The sequence below is a fragment of the Ochotona princeps genome, chromosome 9, assembly GCF_030435755.1.
Source record: "Ochotona princeps isolate mOchPri1 chromosome 9, mOchPri1.hap1, whole genome shotgun sequence".
NCBI lineage: Eukaryota > Metazoa > Chordata > Mammalia > Lagomorpha > Ochotonidae > Ochotona > Ochotona princeps.
In genome coordinates, this window is record NC_080840.1 from 43892458 (window position 1) to 43902430 (window position 9973).

The 9973-nt window shown below is 49.1% G+C and overlaps 1 protein-coding gene and 1 non-coding gene across 2 annotated transcripts; both read right to left on the bottom strand.

Moving 5' to 3' along the window:
• Nucleotides 1-1273: 1273 nt before the first annotated feature.
• On the bottom strand, nt 1274-2774 carry RPS20 (ribosomal protein S20). The gene is made up of 4 exons (XM_058668645.1): nt 2630-2774; nt 2071-2170; nt 1713-1786; nt 1274-1495 (listed from the first exon to the last, which is right to left on the bottom strand). The coding sequence occupies exons 1-4, from the start codon at nt 2630-2632 to the stop codon at nt 1313-1315; spliced, it is 360 nt and encodes a 119-aa protein (XP_058524628.1). The 5' UTR covers nt 2633-2774; the 3' UTR covers nt 1274-1312.
• On the bottom strand, nt 1855-1919 carry LOC118757566 (small nucleolar RNA U54). Its single transcript, XR_004995271.2, has one exon. It is a non-coding gene; the product is annotated as a small nucleolar RNA U54 (small nucleolar RNA).
• Nucleotides 2775-9973: the final 7199 nt, after the last annotated feature.

Sequence of the window (9973 nt, forward strand, 5' to 3'; positions counted from 1 at the left end):
AGCAGTAGCTTAAATTCAATTTTAAAATAATATATATAAAAATTTCAATTTAAAAAATTAAAAATTAAACTAAAACTCAATATTATAGAGCTTTTCTTCCAGTATCTTTGCTTTCCTGAGGCAGATTTCCTGGTTTTTTTTTGGTCACAAGCAGCTGTTTTCAAGGGCAAAAACATCAGCTCTCAGGATGCCAAGTACGTTCCAGAGTTCTGATTATCAATTAAAACAATCTCACCTTTGTAGTGTTTCAAAATACTCACTGAAAAGCCACCCATTTTGGTACTCCGGGGGTGTTCACAACGTGCATTTCCCAAGACCACCAGGGAGCACTATCGTGTAGTTCTGTTCACCGCTGCCTGGCAGGCCTGCAGCACTCTGTACCGTGAACGCTCAACACGCTAGGACGTAAGAAAACCTGCCCGCCAATTCTAGACACTAGCCTATGAAACAGGAATGTAGGCCTCAGAACTTCAGAATACACAGCAGCAGTTCCTGCTGCACTTCAGATCCTTACTCCTGCACCGAGAATCCAGCAGAACATGGCCCAAGTCCTTGGGTCTCTGCACCCACAGGGGAGACTTACACTAGGCTCCAGCTGTAGCCCTGTGACCCACGATGAACACCTCAGTCTGGCCTCTAAGTATGCCCCTCATACAGTACATGGATCTTAAGCTCTCTGGGTCTCCAGTTCACAGGGACCCAAATGTCTGGCGTCACTGCTGCTGCCTTCCAGGAGCTTCAGAAGCTGAACAGGTCTCTGATGTGGGGCCTCAGCATCACTGAGTGACTTAACAAGCACCAAACCAGCCATTCTTGATTGACAGCCCAAGCTTTCACTGAAGTTGAGAGGCTGGTTACATTACAAAGGTTTAACCTCATCAAAATGTGTCCCATGCAAAACTAAAGACATCAAGGACACTATTCACACAGCCATTTTCCAGACTTGTACTGAACTAGGGAACTGCCTACCAGCTAGGCAGATCCTCCATGGACAGCAATACCAGGACTTTTGTTAACATGCAGTCAACACCATTGTCATACTGTTAAGAATCAACCTTAAGGTCTTATGTATTAAAAGTTGTTTCCAAATGGGTAAAATAAAACCAAGTTGTTCAGCTGCCTCTAGAACACATTAACAATGACCCACTACAGGATATCCACTCAACGATTATGTCAACTGAAAAGAATGAATTTCAAATAGCACCTCCATATCCCTTAGCACTTCCATACCCCTTAACTTACTGGCACCCTAAATAATGAAGACCACAAAACATAACAACCGGCAATCAATTTATTAAAATAGTCGGTGGGCTTAGGCATCTGCGATGGTGACCTCCACCTCCACTCCCGGCTCAATGCTGATGGAGGTGATCTGCTTCACAATCTCCGAAGGACTGTGCAGGTCGATGAGCCGCTTGTGGATCCTCATCTGGAAGCGGTCCCAGGTCTTAGACCCTTCCCCACAGGGTGTTTTTCTGGTAGTGATTCTCAGAGTCTGCAACAAAGACCAAATGTTTACTGTATGACACCTGCTAAAACAATTACACAGGGCATATGCCTCTGAAAGGGCCTGCCTTAACAGGTGCAGTTCCCATCAACCCATGAGCCAGGCCGGCAGCTGGTGACCGACAGCTCCTGTAGGCATTCACTGCTGATACCAGGTACTTAACCCCAGCACTCAACACGAGGTGTGTTCCTGGGGTCTATTTTACCTTGGTAGGCATCCGAACTGGTCCTTTCACTTTCAGATTCTTCTCCTTTGCTCCTCTGATCAAGTCAGCACACACTACCAAGGGAAAAAAACCAGCTTTATAAGCTCATTCACTATACACACAGCCTAACACTGCTCCCGTCTGCCGGCTCAGAATAGCGTATGAAGTTATCACCGTGCATTCAATACAGGTATTTCCTCATCGCCAGCTGTTTCAGGCCTTACCATTAGCTGGGACTGAATCTGCTACCGGAAGACAATAACATGGGAGCGACGCCGCCATTTCGTCAACACCTATTCAAATGGTTCCTTCCCTCGCCCCCGTCTAAGTCCAACCCACCGCCCCACTAAACACTGACCCTTCTCCAGGGACTTGACGTTGCGGCTGGTCAGCGTGATCCTGATGCGATGGATGGCCACCTCGGGCTCCACGGGCGTCTTGCCGGTATCCTTAAAAGCCTGCGGGAGCACGGGGTTCAGTGAGCACATGCCAGGAATCGCCATTCATTCCTTGACGATTAGCGTCCCCCAGCAGCCCTAGGCCTACCCGCCCACCCCCGGCTCGTCCTGGCCGCCGGCCGCTGCTGCAACACCGAGCGTCCCGCAGCAGCCCGCCCCGTGCGGCAGCCGTGTCCCTGTCCACCCCGTGCCGTCCGCCCACCCCGTTAAGGAGCCATGCCCCCTGCCCACCTGGGCTCTCCCAACCCACGCGGCAGCCGTGCCGTGCCCTGCCCACCCCGTGCGGGAGCCGTGCCCCTCCTGTCCACCCGCGCTCATCCACCCCGTTAAGGAGCCATGCCCTTGTCCACCTGGGCTCGTCCACCCCGCGCCGCAGCCATGCCGCCGCCCACGCCGGTTCGTCCTCGCCACCTCCCTCCGCCCCAGCCCGGCACGGTCCCCGCGAGCCGCCGCTCTCACCATGGCTGCGGCGCGGCTTCCTGACCGACTTGTTCCTCGGCGAGAGCGAACAGCGGTGAGTCAGGAGCCGGAGCGGCCGACGTAGCCCTCCCGGCAGCAGCGACAGCGTCTTCCCGAAAGAACAACGCGGGCCCGGGGCGGCGCTTATATAGCACGCTCACATCCGGGTCCCGCACACCCCGGAAGAGGAACTTCCCGGCGGGCTCTCAAGACGGCCGGGAGAGGCCGGGCTGGGGCGTTCCCGGAGGTGGCGGGAAAGGTGCGTGCGCACGAGCGCCCCCGTCGGGGCGGCGGAGTCAATGCCCTCGGGGTTGGGTGTCCGAGGCTTCGTCGAGGCTACCTGGCCGAGGTGACAGAGAAACTCCTGGTCGGGTTCATCTGTCCGCCTTCACGACTTGCAGACAACTCCTGTGGTTGTGCACGTGTTGCTCCCCAAATTTCTCAGTCTCTGAGGAAGCCGAATTTGGACAAATGCCTTTGATAAACTGGACGTGTTGCTTTTAACAGTAGTTCACATTTATTTCAGAGACTGAAATGCCCTTTTGTGCTGTGTCAAATCCTGTCTTCCCAGCGTATAGACGTTTCAGGAGCTTGAACTTGGCTGAATTTTCCTCACGCGAAGGAACGAGGGCGACCATGCCCGGCAGAGGGCGGACTGTCAAGGCCACTGCGGGTCTGTGTCGCCTTGGGACCCGGGCAGGTGCCCAGTTCTTAGAAACGTTATCCACCTTTCGCGAGCTGGATGAGTCTATCCCAAAAGTGGGCGGGAGGCGGACTCTTAGAAGCTTGGCCGACTGTCCCGTCCCTGCACGTGGAAGAGGGCAGCGGTCTCAGTGACCGCTGTCGGGGGGTTTTAAGCTCAACCCTAGCATGAAAAACTATCCAGTCAACTAAGCTAACATTGTTGTGAGCACAAAAGACCATTCAGTCAACACCGGCACAATGTGACCAGAAGGGAACTGTCAGGAATTTGTCTTCGCAAGGCTGGGCACTCCGCCCTCAACTGGCCAACCCTCTGGCAAAGGTGACGACAAACCTACAAAGGACCTGTGTGCTTTTGCCTGGCCTGTCGCGAAACTTTGTAGCCGAGTGCTAATCTGAGGATAAGGGGAAGGTCCACCATCTGCCGCCCAACTGCCAGGCACCGTTAGAAGATACGGTGAGACTTGATTCTGCGCCAGTGTCTCTAATCTGGTTTTCCAGGAGGCCTGTGTCACACAGGATGTGACCTTCAGAAGTTCTGTTAGACAAAGAAAAGGAAGATGCCGTCCCAGAGGGAGATATTTTCTTGAGATACACACTCTCACCCATAGGAGGGACTCCCCTAGAACTTGAGGTCGTCGCAAGAGTCAACTAAGTTTAGGGATGTATTAAGGAATAAGTTACTATTTTAAAGTTTGGTTTTTCTTTTAAACCTTAGTTTTAGCTTGAAGCATTTTGTTGCATGGTTCTCTTGAAAAGAAGCAGCTGCCCTGGCCCTCAGACTTCTCAAAATTCACATGTAAGGAAAGTGTCCACTGAAGAAAAAAAACCCCACAAAATAGCACTAAGGAGGAAATGAGAAGAAAATACATAATTGCATCATTCCCAGACAACCACCATGTACATCCCCAGGTATGTAAACTTAAAAAAATGAATCGTAATGTATGCACACTTTGTTAAGGAGCCTGATTTATGGAGTATGGCTAAAATTTTTCTTTCTGTACATTTTTGCTATGTGATATTTATAAACATGATCCATAGTTCTGCAACATCCCTTTTAAGGGTTACATGATCATGAATTGAAGAGCCTTCCTTCATATTTCATTAACAGTCCTCTATTTTTTTAAATTAAGTTTGTCAATTTTCCCCTCTTGAAGACAGCTCCATGAGTTAGTTGTATGCCTGCGCACGAGGATTAAGTGCAGATGGTATCTGGGGGCCAGGGAACTTCTTTGTCCTGGGGTACTGTCCTTTGTATTGTCGCTCGTGACATCTCTGGTCTCGGCCCTTGGAGGCTGTAGCAAACTCTCCCTTGAGTTGTTACAATCACAGGAGCATCCAGTTTCTGTCAAATGTTGTATTTGGCAAGACTCACCAACCCCCTACAGACCAACCCTCCCCCCAGTTGAGTGTCGCTCTTGTAGATCAGTCTTCATCTCAACCTTGGACCAATTCTTAGCATCCTCATCCTTTGAGGATGTGATCAAGTCAACCTGTGTGAAATACTTTGCTATGAAGTCTGTTGCCTCCTGGGAAGGTGGAAGATGTAGACAAACAGATACTTCCTCTAGCAGTGCAATGTGAAAAATGCATTCATTTCCTTTGAACTTAAAAAATTTCCCTGAAACCATTTGTGAATATGGGTTGCCAATCTGTCTTCAGCCTTTCTTCTCTTCTGATAACCTGTTCCGGAGTCATCTTGCAGAGATTGCTCCCTGCACCGCCATCTACTGACCATTTGCTGTAATACAGTGCCATCCCAGCTCTTCCCAAAGTAGATCAACACCAACCAGTCAGAACGACTTAGTGCATGGTCCCCAGGTGTATATTAATAAATAACTAATAAAAATAAGCTGTCAAATGAGTGTGGATACACATGTGTTAAGATAGAATTTTATTTGCAGAATTTTGGATTTAAGTGAAAATGGTTATGTTGAAATTATTTAAGTCTGAAACTTAAAAGCCAGAGAGATTTAAAGCTTTCTCTTGTGGTTTGCCTGTGTTGGGCAGGTCTGGGAGTAAAATATGGAGGCAGGTCCCTGTGGCTGCCTCGGATTACAGGTGAGGAGTTAAAACAGCACACGGCAGGTAGCAGCCGGCGCTGTCGGCAGTGGTCTCCGTCCAGATCCCTGCCGACCCTCTTGATTCCTGTGTCAGCACCAGGACAGAGCACTGCTTTGTTTAGCTTTGTTTTTATTGGAAAGTCAGATTTACAGAGAAAAGAAGAGACAAAGCACTTCCATCCACTGCTTTACTCCTCAAGTGGCCACACTGCTGGAGCTGATCTGATCTGAAGCCAGGAGCCAGGAGTATCTTCTGGGTCTCCCACACAGCTGCAGGGTCCCAAGGCTTTGGGCTATCCTCGACTGCTTTCCAGGCCACAAGCAGGGAGCTGGATGGGAAGTGGAGCAGCTGGGACATGAACTAGCACCCATATGGGATCCTGGTGCCTGCAAGGCAAGGACTTTAGCCGCTAGCGGCCCGTAAGTACTAGTATTCACATTCCCTTTCTGAGGGAGTAGAAGTTAGGCAGTGTGCCCAAGGCCTCAGGAAGAGCCAGTGTCAGATCCCGTGCTAACTCTGGCATCCACAGTCTGAGCCACAGTCTCAGCACCAGGACATTGCCAGCACTCATCCTCCTCAGCAGTGGGATGGGCTCTCAGACATGCAGAATCCTGGCACTGTAGCACGGCCCAGGAGGGCTTTATGCAGTTCAGTGTATCTAGTCCCCCTCATCCATGAGGGTAGCTTGAACACCTCCAGTGCTCGCCTAAAATAGCAATACTAATATTTTCGCAGATACTAATAAAAATTATTGTAACAATAATTTTTTTCTACAACACATACATAAATAAGGCTTTTAAAAAAAGATATATTTATTGGAAAGTCAGATCTACAGAGAAGAGGGAGAGACAGAAAGATCTTCCACCCGCTGGTTTACTCCCCAGGTGGCTGCAATGGCTGGAGTTGAGTTGATCTAAAGCCAGGAGCCAGGAGCTTCCTCCAGGTCTTCCATGCAGGTGCAGGGCCCAAGGCTTTGGGCTATCCTCTGCTGCCCTCGCAGGTCACAAGCAGGGAGCTGGAAGGAAAGCGGAGCAGCTGGGACACAAACCGATGCCCATATGGGATCCTGACTGATGTGTGCAAGGCGAGGACTTGAGCCACTAGGCTTCTACACTGGGACCACGTTTTTGTTTTTTTTTTTAAGACTTTTTTTTTTAATTTTGTAAGGCAGATTTACAGAAAGAATTACAGACAAGAGCATGAGATAAAGAGACAGAGTGAGAGATATCTTCCACCTGTTAGTTCATTCCTCAAGTGCTGTAAGGGCCGGAGCTGCACCAATGTGAAGCCAGGAGCCAGGAGCTTCTTACAGGTCTGCCCACAGGTGCAGAGCCCGACTGCTTGGGCCTCCTCTGCGGCTTTCCCAGGCCATGAACAGGGAGCTGGATTGGAAGTGGAGCAGCCGGGACTTGAGCTGAAGCCCTTATGAGATGCTGGCATCACAGGCAGGAGAGGACCAGCTTATTGAGCCACTGTTTTGGCCTCAAAAAATTTTAAACTACTTAATTTATTTAAAAACAAGGTTTAAATTAACTACAGTAAAAACAGTGACAACAGTCACAAATAATGAAATACAATGGCAAGGGAAGCGTGAGTATGGTCTCTCAGTATCGTGTGCTCTACTCGTCCTCTTGTGAGGATGTGAGGTGAGGCGAATGGCATTGGCATTGGGACCTAATGTTAGGCCTGCCTGTGTGACAGAGGAGGACCGTCTGCTTCGAGTGGTTCAGTTATGCCTTTTATATCGTAGCGGACCCGAGTAATGGAAACTGCGGAAGGCAAAGCGCAGAGCGGAGGGGGTCCCTGCAGCTGCTCTCACTGAGTTGCTAGGAGGCGTTCATTATAAGATGGAAAGCTGCTTTTAAACTTTAACTAGTCAAGGCCAGTTAATTCTGTTAGTCGATTAGAGTCCCTTCACTGAAGCGAGCAAGGGGCTAGAACAAAGGACACGGTAAGATCTTTTTACCGAGAATGATTTGTCTGGAATGTAGGCTAGATAAGTAATTTCCAATCGTGCCTCGCCACGGTTCACAGAATTCTCTTTCAGGGCGGGAGCTGAACGGCCACAGGCTGGGTTCGGGCTCCTCTTGCTCCTTCTCCTGCTTCTCATTTCCACACAGTCTGACACACTGAGGCACACTCCATCTCATGGTGCCTCTCCTTCCCTTGCAGATGCCCCCTGCGGAGTCCATCAACCCTGCTTGTTCTGTTTTATTATTATTTTAAAAAGATTTATTTATGTGAAAGGGAGAGTTACAAAGGGAAGGGGAGAGAGAATGAGAAATCTTCCATCCATTGGTTCATTCTCCTAAACGGCCAATGTAGCTGGAGTTGGGGCAGGCCAAAGTCAGGAGCCTGGAATTTCATTCTGGTCTCCCATGTGGGTGGCAGGGACCCAAGCCTTCAACCCATCCTCTGCTGCTTCCCCAGGAACATAACCTGGGAAATGGATCAAAGTGGAGCAGGCAGGACTCAAACAGGAATTCATTTGGCGTGCCACTATTTCAGGCAGTGGCTTGACATACTGAGCACACCACTGGTCCTTGTGTAACTATTTTTAATACCTGTTTTATTTGAAAATATTTGACACAAAAGCTGTGCCTATTTTTGGGTCGCCCTGTGATGCCTTGATGCTTGGGTGCCTGTTCACCACCACGTCTTTGTCATTTTGACATCATGCAGGGAGGCAGGGCTGTGCTCGGCCATCGGTCACTTTTCCACGACTTGTGCTTTTTATCTTGTAGAGCATTCACCTAAGTTGCTAGAAAATACTTCTACCATTTGCCTTCTTTTATGAAACGAGTGAAATCTTGTCTCCGCACACTCGGATCCCACTGTCTGTGTTTGTATGGTAAACAGGACGGCCCCAGGATCCCAACTCCAGCTACTCACTCGCTGACGGAATCTCCTCTCCCAACGAAGGAACATGTAACTGGCTTCCAAACATCAGACTCTGGAAAAAGTGCTGGAGTTACACTTCCATGCTTCGGGTATGTAGGAAGTCTGTCTTCTGTCGGCCTCACAGACTTTTCTGGCTTGGAAAAACAAGCTACCTGTTCGCAGTCCAAGGTGAGACCCCGGAGGGCGCCCTCTAGCGAAGCCACAAGGAACTGAGGCTCTCAGCAGCAGAAATGGAAAAGAATGATGATTCTAAGCGAATCATTTCACCGTGGAAGCAGGTGCCTCCTCAGTTGAGTTCAGGTAAGCCCCCTGAAGTGGCCCACACCTGAATTGTACTCCCAATGAAAGACGTGAAGCAGAGGACCCCCCCTAAACCCAGGCCTGGATTCCTGATTCACAGAGACTAAGAGATATCAAAACATGCACTGGTTAAAGCTACAAAATGGTGGTAATTTCATATTCAATCATGCACAACTTATGTGTTATAAAGCTGCAAAATGTTTATGCTGATTAAATAAGATTATTATGATCATCTGACAGTCTCAAAGGGACGACCCAAGGCAGTATGTGATCAGCTAGTCCTGAATTGCTTTGTCCATGCTGTTGTGGTGAAAACAGAATTACACGCTGATGGTATAAGAGCAGTTCACCCTTTGGAGTTCTTTGGCACATCTGAAGTTCAGCCGATCCGCCAAGAGCGTGAGGACCGCGCTTCCTCCTACAGATGATGTATACAGTGAGGCTCTGGCTTGCTTGTCTGCTAACTCACAGAAAGCTGAGGGATGGCCTCCAAGCTGTGTCAATACCCCCATTAGAGTCCTTCTCCTGCCGAGGGATGGCCTCCAAGCTGTGTCAATACCCCCATTAGAGTCCTTCTCCTGCCGTCTTACATCCCAGCTGCTCTGCTTCTAATCCAGCTGCCTGCTGCTGAGTGGAAAGACAGCAGGAGATACTGGCCCTCGGTTCTTGGACCCCTGTCACCAACACAGGGAGCCTGAATAGAGGCCCAGGTTACAGGCTTTGACCTGAACCAGCCCCAGCCAGTGTAGTCATTTGGGGGGTGAAGCATGTATGGAAGGTCTCCTTTTCTCCTTCCCCCCATCTCCTCTCCCTCCTTTTTCCCCTCTTATCACTTTTGTGGCTCTGCCTTAAAATAGATTAAATAAATAAGTAAATCTTTTAAAAGATCATTCTAAAGCCAAACCCATAATTGTAATTTCAGACTCTCGTTTGGAGCAAATAAATAAGAATTTCAGTAAAACATTCTATGATGAAAATGACACAGGCTCCCCAGCAGAGCAAGCTGCATGGTCAGGGGCTGGCGGCACAGGAAGGCTCAGGAAGGGACAGGACACCTGTGAGCAAGGTCCACAGAGTCTCTCTGGATCACCAGCTCCCTGCTAAGACACTTGGAAAGACAATGGAACTGTGCCCACATGGGCTGCTCCTGGCTACAGCCTGTCCTGGCCCTGGTAAATAAATAAATATTAAAAAGAAAAGAAAAAAACATTGGAGTTGAATTCTGAATGATGGGAAGAATCAGCAACTCCAGGACGGGAGGAAGGTTGACTTATCACAGGTGGAAAGAAGACAGTGACTTGGATGCATGGCGATGAAGGAGAGGGAAAGAAAGTAGCTTGAGACATAATCAAGCCCCAGATGTTATTGGGGTTTATT

What these genes read in the sequence shown, in the direction of transcription:
- RPS20 (XM_058668645.1), bottom strand. An exon ending in CGTCAAGTCCCTGGAGAAGG is followed by an intron (nt 1,787 to 2,070) that starts GTCAGTGTTTAG and finishes TTCCCTTGGTAG; the next exon opens with TGTGTGCTGACTTGATCAGA. An exon ending in CAGTTCGGATGCCTACCAAG is followed by an intron (nt 1,496 to 1,712) that starts GTAAAATAGACC and finishes TCTTTGTTGCAG; the next exon opens with ACTCTGAGAATCACTACCAG.